The sequence below is a fragment of the Phoca vitulina genome, unplaced genomic scaffold (assembly GCF_004348235.1).
Source record: "Phoca vitulina isolate PV1807 unplaced genomic scaffold, GSC_HSeal_1.0 scaffold10, whole genome shotgun sequence".
NCBI lineage: Eukaryota > Metazoa > Chordata > Mammalia > Carnivora > Phocidae > Phoca > Phoca vitulina.
In genome coordinates, this window is record NW_022589713.1 from 46005778 (window position 1) to 46027454 (window position 21677).

General features: G+C 41.9%; 1 protein-coding gene across 2 annotated transcripts in view; it reads right to left on the bottom strand.

Moving 5' to 3' along the window:
• Nucleotides 1-21677, bottom strand: part of DLEC1 (DLEC1 cilia and flagella associated protein) — a 71055-nt gene that overhangs the window by 28376 nt on the left and 21002 nt on the right. For both annotated transcript variants that reach the window (XM_032408985.1, XM_032408984.1), the window contains exons 7-9: nt 2212-2299; nt 1304-1477; nt 228-364 (exon numbers count right to left, since the gene is read on the bottom strand). In XM_032408985.1, the coding sequence (XP_032264876.1) occupies nt 228-364; nt 1304-1477; nt 2212-2299 (399 nt within the window). The remainder of the gene's footprint in view (nt 1-227; nt 365-1303; nt 1478-2211; nt 2300-21677) is intronic.

Below are 21677 nucleotides of genomic sequence, written 5' to 3' on the forward strand. Positions count from 1 at the left end.
CACGAGGTGCTCAGGTGACACAGGCTTCGGTGGCGTGACAAGAACTACAGCGCTCGTCTCCTACATGTTGATTATGGCAGCGGGGCGAGACAGACGTTACACAATTCTTTTGTCTCTGTGTCTCCAGTCACAGGTGCACTCCAGCACATTCCTCATGGGATGGGGGTGGGCGGGATTTCCTCGGATGGGTTTGCTCCTGCTTCAGGTAGCAGTCTGTGATCACTCACCCTGAAACTTGGTGGCGGCCAGCTCTTCTTAGGCATGATGCAGAACTTGCCGACGCTGAAGCCCACGTTTTTGCAGATGAATCTGGTTACCTTCATTCCCCCAATGAGGCAGTAACCGCAGTCCAACACTGGTGATACTGGAGCCGTAGGAAAAGATGCACAACAGAAATAACACGTGGGCCTGTTGCCCTTGTTGCCCTTGTTCACCTGAGGTCCAGCCAGAGCTCAGAGCAGCCGTAGAAGGATGCAGGGGCTCTGGCCCAGCACCCAGAGCAGAGAGGATGAATGGGGACACGCCCTGAGCCCTGCACCCACATGGCAGCCACCGGTCTCCATGCACTGCTGGCTAGATCAACAGGAGTCTATGCTCACTGTTTTTTGTTTTTTTAAGATTTTATTTATTTATTTGACAGAGAGAGAGCACAAGCAGGGGGAGCAGCAGAGAGAGAGGGAGGAGCAGATTCCCTGCTGAGCAGGGAGCCCGATGCGGGGCTCGATCCCAGGACCCCGGGATCATGACCTGAGCGGAAGGCAGATGCTTAACCGTCTGAGCCACCCAGGTGCCCCATCTGTGCTCACTGTTGACTCAGGCCTCAGCCAGGGCCACACAGCGTGGCCCTGGGGATTGTGGGCCAGAGTCCTGTGCCCAGCTGAAGAGGCTTGCTGCTAATGAGGGAGCCCAGCCAAAGCCAGCTTTCCCAAAGAAGCCACCCACACAGCCACAGAGGTGACATCCGCTGGGGGCCCCAGGTACCCCTTCCTTGGCTCAGTGTGGTGCAGGCCCACGCGGGGATCCAGGAGCCAGCAAAGCCTGAGCTGGGGCTAGCTAGGCTGCTGGCCTCCTCTCCTGCTGTGTGTAATTCTGAGTCAGCCTCCACTGGGAAGTAGGACAGTTGGGGCCTGACACAAAGGAAGGCTGTGTGGAAGCTGCTAGCAGGTGTCTCCTGAGGACCCAGAAGCCCCTGCCCAGGAGGACCAAGTCATGTGCTGCCACAAAGGGGCCCTGAGAGCAAGCAGTCTTTACAGGGACTCGTCAACCCTAACTGAATCCCAAGGAAGGCAGAGTACACACTCACATGTCAGCACTGGGGGTGGCCTCCGGGCCTGCAAGGGGATTAGGAGTGTGTGGGCTGACTGGGTCTCGACTAAGATAAAATCATCAAAATCCCCAAGACAGTCGGGAAAAAACTGGACGATGTACTGGCAGGTCATTCCAGGAGCCACCATTCCGCCTTTTCCTGGGAACATCCCTGTGCATGACAAAAGCAACAGATGAGGACTTGGGGACCAGCCAGCCACCGGGGCTTGGGTTCAAGTGCTACAGGCGGCAACCAGGGGGCACAGGTAGACCCCATCACAGCTGGGCTGCTCCATAAGTAGATGCCTTCTGGGTCAAGGCCATGCTGATGGCAGAACCACCAGGGCGCGCAAGGGGGACAGGCTGCTAGGGCAGGGAGTCCAGGTGAAAACACCAGGGCCCGGGCAAGTGGGTGGGGGAGTGATATGGTCCATCTGGAATAGTTAGGGGAGGCCATGTCTGGCCTGATGGCTTAGAATTTATTTTGTGGCCAGCAGAGAGCCATTTGAGCTTCCGAGCATGGTTGGGGAGGGGAATGACATGACCAGAGCTATTCTTGGAAAAAGCACTGTGTCGTGGAAGCTGGAAGGCCGGCTGGGAAGCCCCCACAATGGTTTAAGTGAGGACTGAGGATGGCTTGACTGGGGACACTGGCAGCATGGAGGGTGAGCAGAGGGCAAGCCCAGGGCCTGGAGGGGGCGCCTGAAGAAAGGGGCCGGCAGGACTCAGAGACATCACCAGGAGCATGGGCGGGAGCAGGGCAGGCTATCGGCAGAGCAGGAGGGCCCCAGGGACTGCTAAGGGAAAGGTGGGCCCAGGCTCCTCTGACAGTCAGGTGGGCCTGTGCCAGGAGCAAGCCCCAGATACAATTTTGAGGGGGTCCAGACCACTGCTAGAATGACTCACCCAATCCCAGAGCGAAGTACGGTGTAGAAGGCGGGAGGACTCGCAGGTAGCGGCTGGTTGCCGTGGTGTTCTGCAGGGAGATCACCATCTGCCCAAAGGTCAAGGGGAGCTCTTTTAGATAGCAATGCACATGGCCAAGTGACATGAGGCCCAGACTGACTACATAATATGGAAAGGGGATAGAGGTGTAGATGAAATGAGTCTGGGCTGGGGATGGGCACATGGGGATTCATCATGCCCCTCTATTTACCTTAGATTATATTTGGAAAAAATAAAATACAAAGTGAACATGAAGACGGCAGTAGATCTGACCTATGCTTTGCCCTCTTTAAAACAAGACCTACTGTTTGTCGAGCATCTGCCATGTGCCCCCCAACCTCACAATAACCAGGAAAAGGTGGGAGCTATCTCTATTTTACCTCGAAGAAGCTAAAGTTCAAAGAGGCACCCTAAGCAGTAAGTAAAAATCTTGAGATTTGAGCCCAGGACATCCAGCTCCAAAGTGCTGCCCACCTGGCCTCTTACTTTGCTGACTTCTTCCCCACATATCCCTTTGGGCCACTTCTTCCCATGGGCCCAGTCAAGAGATGTTTGCGGGCACCTGCATGACAGGGTTGTAATTGGGCCTCCCTCCACCACTCAACCCATGCAACCCCTATTAAATCCTGCCTTCTCTTCTTCCTCTCTAAGACTGGGAGACCCCAAGGGGGCAAGGCCTGGAACTCACACACTGCTAACCCCCACCAGCACTCCGCACAGGGTCTAGCACAAAAGAGGAGCTCAGTACATGAACACATCTTTTGCTTCTCTTTTGTGAAATATTATACTGGAAAAAAATGTATAAATTATAACATGATGAAAGCCATGTTTCCATCACCTAGCTTAAGAAAAAAAAAACATTAAAAATACAGAAGAAGCCCTACCCCTGCCCCCTTGCCCTCCACCAGATAACAGCTACATAAATGTGAAGTGTGTGTCTTCATACTTTTATTCATAGGCATGTATTCCTAAGTCAACACTTGTCCATTTTTGGCCAACACAACACTTGCACCAGTCCATCTGTGAATCACACCCAAGTGTGGAGAGACCCATATTATGGTTTTAATCTTCATTACTCTGTTATTAATGATAATGAGCATTGTTTCATATGTTTATTTGCTATTTGGGGTTCCTCTTGTGTGAGTTGTCTGTCCATATCCTTTTACCATTTTGCCATTGTATACTTTGTCTTTCTCTTATTGATTTGTAGCAGTTCTTGATATATTCTGGGTGCTAATTCTTTATAAGGTATATGTTGTAAACATCTCCAAGTTTATAACTCATATTATCTTTTGATGTACAGTTTCTAAAATTTCGATATAAAATATATCAACTTTTTGTGGTTTGTGCTTCTGTTTCAAGAACTCTTTCGATATCTCCTATATTTTCTTCTTTAAATTTTGTTTGAGGGGCACCTGGGTGGCTCAGTCAGTTAAGCGTCCCACTCTTGGTTTTGGCTCAGGTCATGATCTCAGGATTGTGAGATCGAGCCTGTGTCGGGCTCTGTGTTGGGTGTGGAGCCTCCTTAAGGTTCTCTCTCTCCCTCTGCTCCTCCTCTCTCTCTCCCCCCCTAAAAAAAAACAAAAACAAAAACAAAACAAAAAAACAAATAATGATAATAAAATTAAATTCCATTTGAAAATAAATAAATAAATTTTGTTTGAGATCTTTGCTGAAAAGTATTTTGCTTAGGGTATGGAGTGAGGTAGGGATTAGATTATTTTCCATATGGCAAGGATGCCATCTCAGTTTTGTCTCCTCAGGGGTGCACATGTGCACGGAACAGCCCGAGCAATGGCATGTGTGGTTCCCTCCATCAGGCTGCGGTTCCCTCAGACAAGGAGCCAGGGGCACCCACTGCTGAGATTCATGGTTAAGGTGTTACCGTGGAGGCAGCCGCTCTCACGTCCACTGAGGTATCAAGAGAGCCTTGCTCCAGCCACACAAGGCAGACCTCTGACCAGCAAAAGGCAGGAGCCAGCAGTTTATGTGGTTTCTGAGGGGATGTGCCACGAGACGAAACAGTCAACTGCACTCAATGGCAGACAGCTCAGTAACACACTCTCGGATTGGCTCTTCCTCCTTCCACCCCCTTTCCTCAGTCCTCTCCGGAGATGCGAATGACAGCACAGACTCTCACGGCCTCAGACTCCACTTTATGAGGCACCCAAGCTATGACAGTTGGCATCAGAAGGGTCCTAAGGCAGCAGAGCCTCAGGGTGCAAGTCTGGAGTTGGCCTTCCCGCCAGTCTGGTGGTAATCAGAACTCCAGCTGGTGGGAAGTCGGGTGTGAGGACCCCTGGTATGCAGTGGCATCACAATCACCACGGCTTTCACCCACAGTCAGCTGAAATGAGGTGCAGGGGCAGGTCTGGCACTGGAACAGGGGGTGGCCTTGGTGCTTGCAAGTTCCAGGGCAGTGATAATAATGAGGACTGAAGAGTGTGCTGGCTTTCCTTAACAGCACTGGAAGCCCCAGAGGGAAAAATGACAGGCTCAGGGCAGCCAACTGCCAACTCAAGGCTCACTGTGAAGCCCTTCCTTGCATTCCTGGGTTACACAAAATGTCCTCCTGGTGCGTGTGTGGGGGTGCATGTGTGCTCATGCACAGGCCCACATGCACTTCTTGCTTGATTTGGCTTGCCATTTTTCACCTAGGATTTCTGTACCTATTTTTTTTTCTTTCAAATGTCTTTTTTAAGTTACCAAAATATTGAAAGGGAACAAAAGAGCAACTATATGAAACCTATAGCCCCCTGGCTTATAAGGAACAGGTCTCTAGTCCCACCACAACCCTTCAGCCTTCACACTCACAGCCTGGGTTCCGTCTGCCTCCATCTCAGGACAGAGAAGCTCTCTCGCAGCTCCCAGAGCCTGGGGACTGGGAGTGTACCTATGTTCTTAAGCAAGTCTGGTGCATGTTTTTTATTGTTATAGCTCCTTATCTGGCTTTGGGGTCAAGGTAATATTAGGCTCTGTCTTAGTCCGTTCAGGCTCCTCTACAAAATACTATAAACTGGTTGGCTTATAAACAACAGAAATTTATTTCTCACACCTCTGGAGGCTGACAAGTCCAAGATCAAGGCGCCAGCATGGTCACATTTTGGTGAGGGCCTTCTTCCTGATTCATAGCCGGGACCTTCTCACTGTGTTCTCAAAGTGGTGGAAGAGGCAAGGGATCTCTCTAGAACCTTTTTAACAAAAGCACTAATACCATTCATGAAGCCCCACCTTCATGACCTAAGCACCTCCCAAAGGCTCTACCTTCTAATACCATAGGATTTCAACATATAACTTTGGGGGGACATGAACAATCAGACCATAGCAGGCTCATCACCTAATAATGAGGGTATGTTCCTTCTTTTTCTAGTCTCTAAAACAGTTTATATATAATAGGGATTAGCTTAAATGATTGGTAGTGTACACCTGTAAAATGATCTGGACCTAGCGTTTCTTTTGCTAGAAAGTTTGTTTTTTAGTTATTTTCATCAAAGTTGGACCGCCACATAGGTTAACAAGTCAAAGGTTTTGAAAACAGAAATCCTGCTTTCTTCCCCTGAACCGGTCTCCTGCCATTTCCTGTAATACTTTTTCCTGCCTTTGGCTGATTATTTCAGAATATGTCTCCAAATGGCATGCTACTTTTTCTTAATTTGTATGCATTAATTATGGATGGATGATAGGGACATTCTCTCTTTCCTCTCCCATATCCAACTCACCATATGATATGCCCTTCCTATCCCTCATCTTCCCAATATAAGTTATATCATGCTACTTGGTTAGCACAGTAATTGATGTTTACATTATTGTCACTGTGTAAATGATATCCACATGAATTCACGTGAAATTTTCCCTTATATAATTACTGTCCATCCAGAGTTAATAATCAATTATTTTGTTTAATATGTACTTACTAATAATTCAGTCTCCCTGCACTACTCTAAAAATCTCTTCCCAAGATGTCTAGATGTACCAGGGACCCTTAATGATGGCACCCCCATAAATCCTCTGCTGGGCCTCTGGCCTCTTCCAGTCTGGGCTGCTTCCCTGCTATACCCACTGCTAACTCTCACCCAGGACAACCCCCGTAGCGGTTTTAAGACAGGTCCACAAGTTCTTTGACACTACTCCCATGGAGAGGTGAGGTGTATGTGGCTTCCTCTCGACTCTGGGCCAACAGCCAGTCACTTGTAAGCTGTAGCATGCAGAGGAAATAGTGACTTTCTCTACTTGTCCAAGGTAACTTCCAAGGTTAGATCATACAAAGTGATACAACCTCCATCTCGCTTGCTAGGATATTCACTTAGAAGCTCTGATGCTCACTTTGAGTTGCCACGTACCATCTGATTACCCTGAGGTGGCCATTCTGTGAGGAAGCCCAGGCCACAGGGAGAATCCATGTGTAGGTGCTCTGGTAGGTGCAGCGGTCTACTGACAACCAACCACTCGCTGTGCAAGTAAATATGCCTCAGATAATTCCAGCTCCCAGCTTTCAGGTCACCTCTAGGCATAGACTCTTTATAGCTAAGAACTCCAACAATGTGGAATAAGCCATTCCCATTGTGCCCTGTCTGAATTTCTCATCCAAAGAATCTGGAGCATGATAAAATGGCTGTTTGAAGTTGCTAAGCTTTGGGGAAATCTGCTTTGCAGCACAGCAACCGGAAACCCACTTAACCATTAGGGATCTGGGGATTTCCTTCACCTCTCTCCTATGTTGGATCCTTTGTTTCCCACATACCAGGCCTTCCTCTTCCTTGGCTTACTGGCTTGTAGGACAGCATGTTCCCTAGGAGTTTCCTGAGGAAAGTGCATGGGACATACATTTGTAAAAACTTTACAAACTTGAAAATGTTTCTATCCTTAAACTTTGTAGTTTAGTTGGGTAAATAACATATGTACACAGTCATATGCCCAACAAATGCCAGGTGCATTTCTAACAGATATCACTATATATCATACAATTTATAGGGGCGCCTGGGTGGCTCAGTCAGTTGAGCGTCTGCCTTTGGCTCAGGTCATGATCCCAGGGTCCTGGGATCCAGCCCCACGTCAGGCTCCCTGCTCCGCGGGGAGCCTGCTTCTCCCTCTCCCACTCCCCCTGCTTGTTTCTCTCTCTCGCTGTGTCTCTCTCTGTCAAATAAATAAAATCTTTAAAAAAAAATACAATTTATATAATAGACTGTGGCAGACTATATCTCTCTTTCTGGGAGGCTTGCTCTGGGAAAACCAGCCACTGGGCTGGGAGGGGTGGGGAGGGAGGAGAGGAGAGGAAAGGAAGTAACTGATGTGGAGAAGCCTCCGTGGGAGGCCCCGGGGAGAGGAACTGAGATCTAAGCTGAAAGCCAGCATCAACCACCAGACACGTGAGTGATGGACACTTCAGAAACTCTTAGCCTCCAGTCTTCTGGTTAAGACTCCAAACATAACAGTGGAAATAAACCATTCTCACTGTGTCCTATCTGATCAGCAAGCAAATGGCTCTTTTACTAAGTCTTGAGACAATTTATTACATGGCTATAGTAACTGGAACACTGAATATGAAATTTGCCCTTGAAACCATGCCAGAAAGAACCATTTCAAGTACTTTTTTTTTTCTATCAAGTACTTTTAACCACAAATGTTGTTTTTTTTTTTTTTTAAAGATTTTATTTATTTATTTGAGAGAGAGAATGAGAGAGAGCACATGAGAGGGGGGAGGGTCAGAGGGAGAAGCAGACTCCCTGCTGAGCAGGGAGCCTGATGTGGGACTCGATCCTGGGACTCCAGGATCATGACCTGAGCCGAAGGCAGTCACTTAACCAACTGAGCCACCCAGGCGCCCCAAATGTTGTTCTTAAGCTTCAGAACACAAGACATCTGAGATATACCCCTTCTACTGTATAAATACTTAAGAGTCCTGCAACTGGACATCCACTTATCATGGAGATCTGACCCTGAGCCTCACTTTAAAGCTACTAGAGGCAGAGACTTCAAAAGTAGAATTTGATTCCAAGATTCTTCAGATGATTGTGGGAGAAGGGAGCCACAAGCATGGAAGGGGAGGAGGCAGTGTGGGATTACACTAGAGCTGGAGGCATCAGTACAATCATGATTTTAAATACTATGCAACTGTGTGTGGACATATGCATGTACACGTGTGTACATACATATGCATACAGCTGGTTGGATCTACGCAACTGCTCTTTTTCTCCAGCTCTGTCCACTGAAAGGACCCACAAGCACCGACACCCCAGCAGTAACAGCAGATCTAGTGCTTAGACCCTGGTTTCTAAATACCAAGTTTCTGTGTTCCCCACAAAAAGGAACCAGGGCTTCTTAGAAACTGATTCCAGAACTGGGACAAAGTGAGGACAAGATGAACCTGGAACATCTTGTAATGCCAGAATGCAAAGAAGTGCTCAAAAAAACAAAAACAAAAAAACAACCAAACCCACAAAAGAACACAGGAGACTCCCACTGGAGAATACTTGTAAGATTCCCATGGACAAATCTAGGATAATTACAGAAGCAAAATGAATACTGATTTTAAATGAACTCATTTTTGGCTAGACTAACGTAACTTCATTATTTAGAATGATTCTAAGTAGATGTGTCCTTGAATATTGGCCAAGAAAACGAACTCTATGCAAATAGCTAGTAGATTTTACAGTACTGTTGGGATACAGGTCTTGAAAAAAATGAAACAATCAATTAATCAAAGGGGGAAAACCCAATTACTTCACTAAAATTGACCAAACTGATCTTTAAGATGTATGCTCTTGATTAGACCCATGCTGACCAAAAAACTGGGTACAAAATAGGTTCTAAATGTTTCTTATAATATTTATAATTGCCCTGGTATATTTTGCTCTCCTCCACTGTTGGATGTTCAGGTATATAAATGTTGCTATTCTGCCCAGTATCAAACTGACATCCCCAAATGATTCTGCATCAGAGAATAAAGCCCTTCTGGTGAAATTCTCTCCTTTAGGAACTTTTGACCACAATGGGAAGAGCTGAGAAGTTTTCATGAGGGCCATGGTTCACACCTGGCCTAAGACAGTTACTAACAGCGAACACTGGGTGATTCACTGTTCCCAGACTACAGGTTTTTTTCTCTCTCCTCTCAGCTATAAATTTGCTTTTGCCTTTGTTCACTGACAACAGTATAATGACTACTATTCCTCAGAGGAGCATGCAGATAACAAATTCCTCTGAATTATTCTTTGATAACATCCCTCTACTAATGAGTCTTCCAATCCATGAATATAGTATATTCAGTAGTGTGCTGGCAAATGTTTAATGACAGGCTCTTGCGGGTGGGAGAGAGCCCTGATTTGATAGTATTTGTTTATTTCCATGGTGTAAATACTCCCACTGTGGACGATTTCAAGATATCATCACTGAACATGGAGTTGGGGAGAGATATGCATGGTCAGCTCTCATAAGCTACTATGACCTGGCTCCAACATACCAGTGGGTATGTATCTATTCACGTATTTGGGTCTCTTTTAATTTCTTTTAATTATATTTTTAGTTTTCTGTCAAAGTCTTGCACATATTTATTTAAATTTATTCCTAAATTTGATTTTTTAATGCATTATAAACAATCATATTTTAAATTCATTTTATAATAGTTTGCTCTGGTACAGAGGAATAAAATTGGTTTTTGTGCATTGACTTTGTTATCTAAAGACTTTCAATAAATTCACTTAATTTTATTTAATTCCAATAGGTTATCTATAGACTTATTTGGATTTTCTAGGTACACAATCATGTCATCTGTGAATAACAGCAGTTTTATTTTTGTAAATACCTTTTGTCAAAGTATGCAACTTTTATCCTAATCCTAGTTTGTGAAGAGTTTTTAAAATTATGACTAGATATTAAATTTTGTCTGCATCTAGTGAAAGATAACTTTATGAGTTCTCGCCCTTATTGTGTTAGAGTGGGGAATTCTACTTGTTGCTTTTCAAATGTTAAACGAACTTGGCACTGCTGGATCAAACCAACTTGGTTGTAATATTGATCATTTTTATATAAAGCTGAATTCAGTTCGCTAATGTTTTGCTAGGAAACTCTGCAGTTCTGTTCATGACAAAGTTTAGTGTTCTCATAATAATCCTTTTCAGGTTTTGGTATCAAGATTATGCTTGTCTCATAACACAAGTTGGGTTGTGTTTCCTTTTTTTCTATTCTCTGTAAGGCTTTATAAAAGATCATTGCATTTCTTCCTCATAGGTTAGAAAGAATTCACTGGTGAAGCCATCAGGGCCTGAAATTTTATTGGTAGGAAGGGTTGTTGTTTTTAAGTAAGGCTCTATACCTAGCGTGGAGCCCAAAGCAGGGCTTGAACTCATGACCCTGAGATCAAGACCTGAGCTCATGACCCTGAGATCAAGACTTGAGCTGAAATCAAGAGTCAGATGCTTAACCAACTGAGCCACCCAGGCTCCCCTGTTGTTTTAAACAGCTCTACTGAGATATAATTCACATGTTACAACTCACCAACTTAAAGTGTATAATACAATGGTGTTTAGTATATTCATAGAGTTGTGCGGTCATCACAATTTTAGAACACTGTGAGGTATTAAACTACAGATTCAGTGTTTTAACATTTTTCAGATGTTTTATTTCTTCTTGTATCTGTTTTGTAAATTGTATTTTCCTGAAAATTTCTCTATTTCATCTACATTTTCAAATTTCTAGATATAACATTGTTCATAAACCTCTTATTTTTCTAATGTCTATAGGATCTATAATGATGTCCTCTTTTTCCTTGATCTTGGTGAATTCGTACTTTCTTTTCTTTTTGTTCGGTTTTGCTAGGGATTAATTAATTTTATTAATCTCTCCAAAGAACTAATTTTAGCTTTGCTGATCCTACTGCATATTGGTTTTCTATTTCATTTAAATTTCTTCTTGTTTTTGTGATTTCCTTACCATTTCTTTGGGTTTAACTTGCTATTTTTTTCTGATTTTTCAGATATACCTAGATAACGGATTTTCAGACTATTTCTCTTCTAACATGTAAATATAAGTCTACACATATTCTTTTAAGCTTGGCTTTAGCTGCATCCTACAAGCTTTGATGTACCATTTAAAAATGATCTTCATATAAGTAAGTCACAGAGATGAAAAGTACAGCATAGGGAATATAGTCAATAATATTGTGATAACATTGTATGGTGACAGATGGTGGTGACTTATCATGGTGAGCACTGAGTAATGTATAAAATTGCTGAATCACTATGTTGTACACCTGAAACAAATATAACCCTTTATGTCAATTATACCTCAATAACTCTTAAAAATGATCATTATTTTCTAATTTCTGATTTCCATTATGACTTCTCTGATTCATGAATTTAGTAATGAATTGCTTAATTTCCAAATATTTGGGTAGTTGCTAGTTATATTCTTGTTATTCATTTCTATATTAACTCTACATATGTTTTTAGTCCTTTGAAATTTTTTCATAATTACTTTATGATCCAGCACATAGACAATTCTGGTGTTTCATACACACTTTTAAAAGAAAATGCATATTGCAATCACTGGGTGTAGTGTTACATGTAAGTCAATTAGATATAGTTTGTTAATTGCCCAATTCTTCTATATCGTTACTGATTTTTTTGTCTACCTAGTTTTTAAGTTTTTGAGAGAAAAAAATGTTAAAATCTCCTACGTGTTTGTTACTGTAACTGTTTTTCTTCCAGTCTTGTAAAATTGTACTTGCATATTTTGAAGCTAAATCATTAGTGTGCATAGATTTTAAAGATTTTGTTTATTTATTTGTCAGAAAGAGAGAGAGAGAGAGCACAAGCAGGGGGAGTGGAAGAGGGAGAAGCAGGCTTCCTGCTGAGCAAGGAGCCCGATATGGGACTCAATCCCAGGACCCCGGGATCACGACCTGAGCCAAAGGCAGACATTTAACCGACTGAGCCACCCAGGTGTCCCGTGTGTATACATTTTAAACAGTATCTCTTGGATGGACTTTTTCAACCTTTGATCACTATGAAATGTCCTTTTTCTTTCTTTCTATTAATGCTTCTTGCCTTAAAGTGTACTTTCCCTGATACTAGTACAGCTGCACCAGCTTTCTTGTGCTTAAGGTTTAATGTATCTTTTTCCATCCTTTATCCTTACTTTTAACGTTATGTCGTACAAGCAGTGTTTAGTTGGTTTCTGTTTTTCTACCCAGTCTGATGATCCTTCTCTCTCTCTTTTTTTAAGATTTTATTTATTTGACAGAGAGAGAGCAGAAGGAGAGGGGAGAAGCAGACTCCCCGCTGAGCAGGGAGCCTGATGCAGGGCTCGATCCCAGGACCCTGGGATCATGACCTGAGCTGAAGGCAGCCACTTAACTGACTGAGCCACCCAGGCACCCGATCCTTCTCTTTTAATTGCAATACCTGGTCCATTTACATGTCATGTAATTGTTGTTGCTTTTCATTCTTTCTTGCATTTCTCTGCTTCCATATGGGTAACATTTTCTTCTGACTGAAAATTCCTTTGGTGCAAATCTCCTGGTGACAAATTATTATTATCTGGTTGTGAATTATTAGTTTTTGTCTGAGAATGTCTTCCTTTTATCTTCATTTTTGAAGAATATTTTCACTAGGTTTAGAATTCTAGATTGAAAGTTACTTTCTATCATCACTTTGAAGCTTCCATTCCAAGTATTTTCTAGCTTCAATCATTTCCATTAGAAGGTGGTGGGTCTTTTTTCTCTAGATGGTTTAAGTTAGGGCCCCCCCCACCCTTTTCTTTGGCTTAGAACAGAATTTTACTAAATACGCCTGGGTATGATTTTTTTTTTTTTTATTCTGCTTAGGGTTGTTAGTGCTTTATTCTAAGGCTTGATGTCTTTGTTACTTTTAGATCACTGTCATCCACTACATCTTCCAACCCTGCTGCTGCCCCATTCTCTCTCTACTCTCTTTTCTGGGACTTCAGTTATACAACAGACCTGTTTACTAGGTCCCATATTTTAAAATGCTACTTTCTGTATTTTTCCTTCTATTTTCTCTTTGTGCTTTAGTCTGGATCATTTCTACTGACCTCTCTGCAAGTCTTCTCTTCATCTGTGTCTAGTTTGCTGGTAAGCCCTATTACTATTGAGTAATGTCAGTTCTAGAATTTTCATTTTTTGTGGATTCTTATTCTTTAGGTTATCTAGTTATAATATTGCCATAATTGGAGATCTCCCTAATACATGTATATTTTTAATGCTCGATTTTGATATTAGATTTACAAGAGTTACAAAAATAATCCAGAGATTTCTCATATGCTCTTCACTGAGCTTCCCCTTAAGTTAACATCTTCATAACAAGAGAACTATGATCAAACCTAAGAAATTAAGCTTGCTACAACAGAATCTATGTAAACTTTTCCAATTTGTTCACTAACTTCCTTTTTCCATTGCTGGATCCAACCCAAAATTTGAAATTGCATTAGGTTCCCATGTCTTTCTAGTCTCCTCTGATCTGTGACAGTTCCTTAGTATTTCTTTGTTGCGCATGACCTTAAGGCTTTCACTTTTTTTTAAAGATTTTATTTCTTTATTTGTGGGGGGGGGGGGGGCAGCAGGAGAGGGAGAGAGATTCTGAAGCAGACTCTGTGCTGTGCATGGAGGCCCACATGGGGCTTGATCCCACAACATGAGATCAAGACCTGAGCCGAAACCAAGAGTCGGATGCTTAACTGACTGAGCCATCCAGGCACCCCGACCTTGAGCCTTTTAAAGAGCACTGGTCAGTTATTTTGTGCAATGTCTTTGTAGAATGGCCTTCAGTTGGATTTGTCTAATGTTTATTCATGATTAGATTGAGGTTATGCATTATTTGCAAGAATACCACATAAGTGATGTGCCCTTCTCAGTACATCATATTGGGGGCATGTGATATCAAAGTGTCTTATTAGTGGTGATGTTAAAATTAATCGCTTGGGGATGCCTGGGTGGCTCAGTCGGTTAAGCATCTGCCTTTGGCTCAGGTCATGGTCCCAGGGTCCTGGGATCGAGTCCCACATTGGGCTCCTTGCTCAGCGGCGAGCCTGCTTCTTCCTCTGCCTGCCTCTCTCTCTCTCTGACAAATAAATAAATAAAACCTTTTAAAAAACTTAATCACTTGGTCAAAGTGGTGTCTGCCAGGATTCTCTATTGTAGGGAGTCTGCTTGAGGATCTCTCTCCTTCTCCCTCTGCCCCTCCCCTCATTTGCAGGTGCTCTCTCTCTCTAAAATAAATGAATAAATCTTTAAAAAAAAAAAAAAGAATGATGGATTTGCAAGTGCTCTTTAAACTGTAAGGTACAGGGGCACCTGGGTGGCTCAGTTGGTTAAGCGACTGCCTTCGGCTCAGGTCATGATCCCGGGGTCCCGTGATCAAGTCCTGTATCGGGCTCCCTGCTCAGCAGGGAGTCTGCTTCTCCCTCTGACCCTCCCCCCTCATGTGCTCTCTCTCTCTCCCAAATAAATAAATAAAATCTTTTTTAAAATTTTAAAAAATAAACTGTAAGGTACAATTTACGTATATATAAAGGATCTGTCATGAGATCTGTCACGATTAGACCTGGTGAGCAGAGGTGGCAACTACTAAGCTTGGTCTTGGTCTTATTCCCTAGGATGCTGGAGGCTGGCATGAAAATGAAGGAGACTGGGAAAAAGGAATCAGGACAGTCTCTATAACTAATCCCAGAGGAATCACTGGATATGCTGTTAAGTGAAACAAGCAAGATGCCGAGGACAGTAAGAAGTGGGAGCTCAAATATACCCATGTATTTACTTATGATTCCAAAAAGAACTAATAAAAATAGTTACCAATAGGGGTAAGGAGAGCATAAGGAAGAGGGGAAAGGGATATGAAGTGAAGCTTCTTTTTAAATAGAAAATCACAGCTAATAAATGCAGAAGGAATAACAGAATTAGAAATCACAAATTTGTAACCCTTAATTTTATTTAAAAAAAAATGGATCTAGGTAACAATCATCTAAGGCTTTGAAAGCCAATATAAGAAAGGTTAATAAAAACTTTATAAATGATGGATCAGGCTCACAACATCTGAAGCCATTCTTCACTGGTAATAGGAAAAGCAGATACACTCCTTCTGATGGGATGCAATAAGGAATACACAGCACCACCAAGGAATTATTCTCACCAAAAAAGAAAAAAAAAAAAAAAACTGAACATGAATCTAATCAAACATCTACATCTAAACTGTAAGTTTATAGAAAATAGGAAAAAAGGAACATGTTTAATGTCACCACAATAATGCAATCAGCCAAATCCAGGATGTCAGAAACTGCAGTTTCAATAAATAAATGGCATTTTTAAAAAGCAGGTACAGGGATTTCTGGTCCAAGATGGCAATGTAGGAAGACCAAGAACTCACTTCCTCCACAGATGCTCTAAATCTACACCTGAGGGCCAAATGAACAGCTTCTATACAACAAAAGATAGAGACCACATAGAGAAAAGCAAGAAAGATGGGAAAGAGTCACAATGGGAACCACTACCCCTGATGCTGCAAGCTGCAGCAGGGAGGGACAGTACTGAAGACACAGGAAAAAAAGCTGTAGCTCAAAAGGGCAACTGGAATATAAAGGATCCAGTCCTAGAACTCTGCTGAACAGTGGGAGCTGCTGAAACCCCTCAGCTGGCAAGCCCTACAGTTTATACTCCCTTTCCATCTTAATAGCACAGACAAGAGCAGGGTCTGGGCACTGTAGCTGGCCTGCTGCCTCAGTGAGCCTGGGCCCCTAGCACATACCAGCCCAAGCTATCCCACCAAGGTGACCCCAACACATTGCACATCGGGACACCCCCAGTCGGTGCTCACTATAGCTCCAGCCATCTTGTCAAGGTGATACAAGTGCAAAGCAACCTGGAACACTCTAGGCTGGCACCAACCTCTGCTCCAGACTTGCCAGGGCACCCTTGGCACAGTGCCCCGGGAACCCCTGGCCCTTCCCACCTCAGTGCCAGCTGTCTCACCAGGGTACCCCTGTGCAAAGTACCCCAGGACACTCCAGCCCATGCCATGCCTTGGCTCCAGCCACCCCACAAGGGTGCCCCTGCATGGACCACCCAGGACGTCCTGATCCATGCCCACTTCAGCTCCAGTTGCATCCCCTCCCAGGGCACCCCTGTGCAGAGCATCCTGGGACACCCCAGCCTGCACCCACTTCAGCTTCAGCTGTCCTCCCAGGGTACTCTCTGTACAGTGAGCCCCAGGACCCCCTGGCTTATATCCATTTCACCATCAGCTATCCTGCCAAGGTGCCCTCTGCACAGAGTGTTCCAGGACCACCCCAGCCTATACCCACTTCAACTCTTGCCATCCCTCCAGGAGAGTTCCAGAGGTCCTGGAGTGCACCAGGACCCCAGCCCATGACAGCCACAGGTCCAGCCAGCCAGTCTATTAGAAAGTGGGGGAGGGATAGTAAAGTATCTTCCAAACTGAGAAGGCACTTTGAGACTAGAAAACGAAGCAGGTGACTCCATGCAGTTTACAGAGTTTTATTCAGGGTAACTTACTGACAGGGGAAACAGGGAGGCAACAATTCAGGCAGCTGCATGGCTATCTTCCACAAATTCTGGATCTTAGTCCACAGATTTTATAAAGTGAAGGGACGTGCAGAAGGGTTCTGTAGTGAGATCAAAGGGTTTGCATGCACCTAATTGACAACTAACCTTTAATTAGATCTTGTGGTGCCACCTATGTATGCATCAGGAAGGGGAAAGACTATGTTATCTCTATCAGATTCACGGGAGGCCAAAGCAAGCCTCCCCCCATCCCAGCCTTGGTAGCATTTCTAAGGTGTGTATATTAATCTCCAAGGGGCTCAGAACACATAACCCCAAGAGAGGTCATCTGGTGAACATGAACAAGATGGAGGGCCAAAGATGAAGACAGTCTTGTCAGCATTCCTACACTCTACAGTCACCAGGAACACACAGTCTACACAGGGGATGACCATACATCAAATCATCCCTTCAATTTTAGAAGTAACTTCCACCTAATTTGTAGAAACAAACATAGAAAGTCAAGCAAAATGAGGAGAGAGGAATATGTTCCAATGAAAGAACAAGACAAAACCTCAGAAAAAGAACTAAATGAGATGAAGATAAACAGTGTATCTGATAAAGAGTTCAAAAGTTCATAAAGATGCTCACCAGACTCGAGAGAAGGGTGGAGAAGCTCAGTGAAAACGTCAACAAAGAGAAAGAAAATATGAAAAAGAATCAATCAGAATTGAAGAATATAGTAACTGAAGTGAAAAATACACTAGAGGGGATCAACCACAGATTAGTGGATACAGAATGATCAGCAATCTGGAAAACAGGGTAGTGGAGAACAATCAAGCTAAACAACAAAAAGAAAAAAAAGAAGGCAGGTTAAGGGATCTCTCAGATAATTTCTAGTGAGCAAATACTCGCATTATAAGGGTATGAGAAAGAGAAGAGAAAAAGGGGCAGAAAACTTATTTGAAGATATACTAGCTGAAAACATCCCTGAACTGAGGAAATAAATAGACATCCAGGTTCAGGACACACAGAGAGCTCCAAATAAGATGAACCCAAAAAGGTCTACGCCATGACATGTAATGATTAAAATGTCAAAGATTAACAGAATTTTAAAAGCAGCAATAGAGAAGCAACTAGTTACTACAAGGGAAATCCCCATAAACTTATCAGCTGATTTTCAGCAGAAACTTTGCAGGCCAGAAGAGAGTGGCATGATATATTCAAAGTGTTGAAAGTTAAAAACCTACAACCAAGAATACCCTACCCAGCAAGGTTATCATTCAGAATTGAAGGAAAGATAGGTTTCCCAGAAAAATAAAAGCTAAAGGAGTTCATCACCACAAACAGGCCTTAGAAGAAATATTAAAGGGATCTCTTTAAGTGGAAAAGAAAAAGTCATAATTAGAAATGAAATTATGAAAGGAAAAAATTTTATGAGTAAAAGGCAACCCACAGTAAAGGTAGTGTAGTCATCACTTACAAAGCTAGGATGAAGTTGAAAAGACAAAAGAAGTCAAATCAATTATATTTTAAAAATTAGCTAAGGGGACTCACAAAATAAAAAGACATAAAATAGGGATGCCTGGGTGGCTCAGTCAGTTAAGCGGCTGCCTTCAGCTCAGGTCATGATCCCAGAGTCCTGGGATCGAGTCCTGCAACGGGCTCAGTGGGAAGCCTGCTTCTTCCTCTGCCTGTCGCTCCCTCTGCTTGTGCTCTATCTATCTCTATCTCTGTGATAAATAAATAAATAAATAAAAAGATAAATAAATAAAATCTTTTAAAAAACCCTTTAAAAAATAAAAAGATGTAAAATATAATAACATATACATAAAATGTGGAGGGAAGAATAAAAATGAAGTTCTTTTACAATGTGTTCAAATTTAAGTGACCATCAACTTATACTTAGAATGTTATATATGAACCTCATGGTAACCACAAACCAAAAACCTATGATACACAAAAAAATGAAGAGAAAGAAAATCCAGCTTAACACTAAAGAAAGTGATCAACCACAAGGAAAGATAGTAAGAGAAAAAAGGAACAGAGAAGAACTACAAGAACTAACCAGAAAACAACAAAATGGCAATAAGTTCATACTTACTTACATATTTACATCAATAATTACTTTAAATGTAAATGGTCCAAATGCTCCAATCAAAAGACACAAGGTGACACATGGATAAAAAAACAAGACCCCTCTATATGCTGCCAATAAGAGACCCACTTCAGAACTGAAGACACATACACACTGAAAGCTAAGGGATGGAAAAATATATTCCATGCAAATGGAAGTAGGGGAGGGGGAAGCCAGGATAGCAATACTTATATCACAAAAGAGAAAAAGAAGGGCATTACATAATGATAAAGGGATCAATATAATACGAGGATATAACAACTGTAAATATCTATATGCCCAAGACTGAAGCACCTAAATACATAAAGCAAATATTAACAGATATAAAGGGAGAAATTGACAGTAGTATGATAATAGTAGGGGACTTTAACACCCCACTTACATCAAGGAACATTTTCCAGGACAGAGCCCATGTTGAGCCACAAAACAAGTCTAAATAAATTTGACAAGATTAAAATCATATTAAGCATCTTTTCCAACCACAACAGTATGAAACTAGAAATCAATTACAAGAAAAAAGCTGGAAAAAAACACAAACACATGGAGGCTAAACAACATGCTACTAAACAACCAATGGGCCAATGAAGAAATCAAAGAGGAAATTAAAAAATACACTGAGACAAATGAAAATGAAAACACAATGGTCCAAAATCTCTGGGATGCAGTGAAAGCAGTTCTAAGAAGGAAATATAGAGCAATACAGGCCTACCTCAAGAAACACAAAAGCTCAAATAAACAATCTATCCTTAGATCTAAATGAACTAGAAAAAGAACAAGCAAAGCCCCAAGTTAGTAGAAGGAAGGAAATAATAAAGATCACAGTGGAAATAAATGAAATAGACTAAAAAACAATAGACAAGATCAATGAAACCAAGAGCTGGTTCTTTGAAAAAACAAAATTGATAAACCTTTGGCCAGAGTCGTCAGGAAAAAAAATGAGAGGACTGAAATAAATAAAATCAGAAATTAAAAAGGGGAAGTAACAACTGACATCCATAGAATGCAACGGATTATAAGAGAATATGAAAAAGTATATGCCAACACACTGGACAACCTAGAAGAAATGGATAAATTCCTAGAAACATACAATCTTCCAAAACTAAATCAGGAAGAAATAAAAAACTTGAACACACCCAATACTAGTAATGAAACTGAATTGGTAATCAAAAAACTCCAAGGAAACAAAAGTCCAGGACCCAGTGGATTCACAGGTAAATTCTACTAAACATTAAAAAAGAGTTAATACCTATTCTCTTCAAACTATTCCAAAAATAGAAGAGGAAGGAAAGCTTCCAAATACATCCTATGAGGCCAGCATTACTCTGAACCAAAACCAGACCAAGATGCTATAAAAAAAGAAAACCACAGGTCAATATCCCTGATGAACTCAGATGCAAAAATCCTCAACAAAATATTAGCAAACCAAATCCAAAAATATATTAAAAGTATCATTCACACAATCAAGTAGGACTTATTCTGGGAATACAAGGATGGTTCAACATCGGAAAATCCATCAATGGGATACACCACATTAACAAGATGAAGGATAAAAACTACAGAAGCATTTCAATAAATGCAGAAAAAGCATTTGACAAAATTCAACACCTATTCATGATAAAAAAAGAAAACCTCTAAAAACATTGAGTTTAAAGGGAACATACCTCAACATAATAAAGGTCACATATGACAAACCCACAACTAAAATCATATATAATGGTGAAAAACAGAGCTTTCCCTCTAAGATCAGGAACAAGACAAGGATGTCCACTCTCACTACTTTTATTCAACATGGTACTGGAAGTCCTAGACACAGCAATAGATGAAAAATAAAAGGGATCCAAACTGATAAGAAAGAAGTAGTAAAACTGTCGCTATTTGCAGATGACATGATACTATATATAGAAAACCCTAAAGACTCCACCAAAAAACTATTAGAATAAATGAATTCTGTAAAGTTGCAGGATACAAAAGTAATACACAAAAATATGTTGAATTTCTGTAATTAATAACGAAGTTGCAGAAAGAGAAATTAACAATTTCATTTACAATTGCACCAAAAAGAATAAAATAACTAGGAATAAACTTAACCCAAGAGATGAAAGACCTCTAAAACTGTAACACACTGATGAAAGAAACTGAAGATGACACAAACAAATGGAAAGATAATCCATGCTCATGGATTAGAAGAATTAATATTATTAAAACATCCATACTGCCCAAAGCAATCTACAGATTCAATGCAATCCCTATCAAAACACCAACAGCATTTTTCACATAACTAGAACAAATAATCCTAAAATTTGTATGGAGCCACAAAAGACCCTGAATAGCCAAAGCAATCTTGTGAAAGAAGAACAAAGCTGGAGGTATTACAATCCCAGATTTCAAGATACACTAGAGAGCTATAATAATGAAAACAGTATGGTGCTGGCACAAATACAGACACATAGATCAACAGAACAGAATAGAGAGCCCAGAAATACACCAACGCTTATATGGTCAATGAACCTGTGACAAAGGAGGCAAGAATATACAATGAGGGTGAGAGACGATGGACTCTGAAAAACAAACTGAGGGTTCTAGAGGGGAGGGGGTTGGGAGGATGGGTTAGCCTGGTGATGGGTATTGAGGAGGGCACGTTCTGCATGGAGCACTGGGTGTTATGCACAAACAATGAATCATGGAACACTATATCTAAAACTAATGATGTAATGTATGGGGATTAACATAACAATAAAAAAATTAAAAAAAAAAAAGAATATACAATGAGGGAAAGGACAGTCT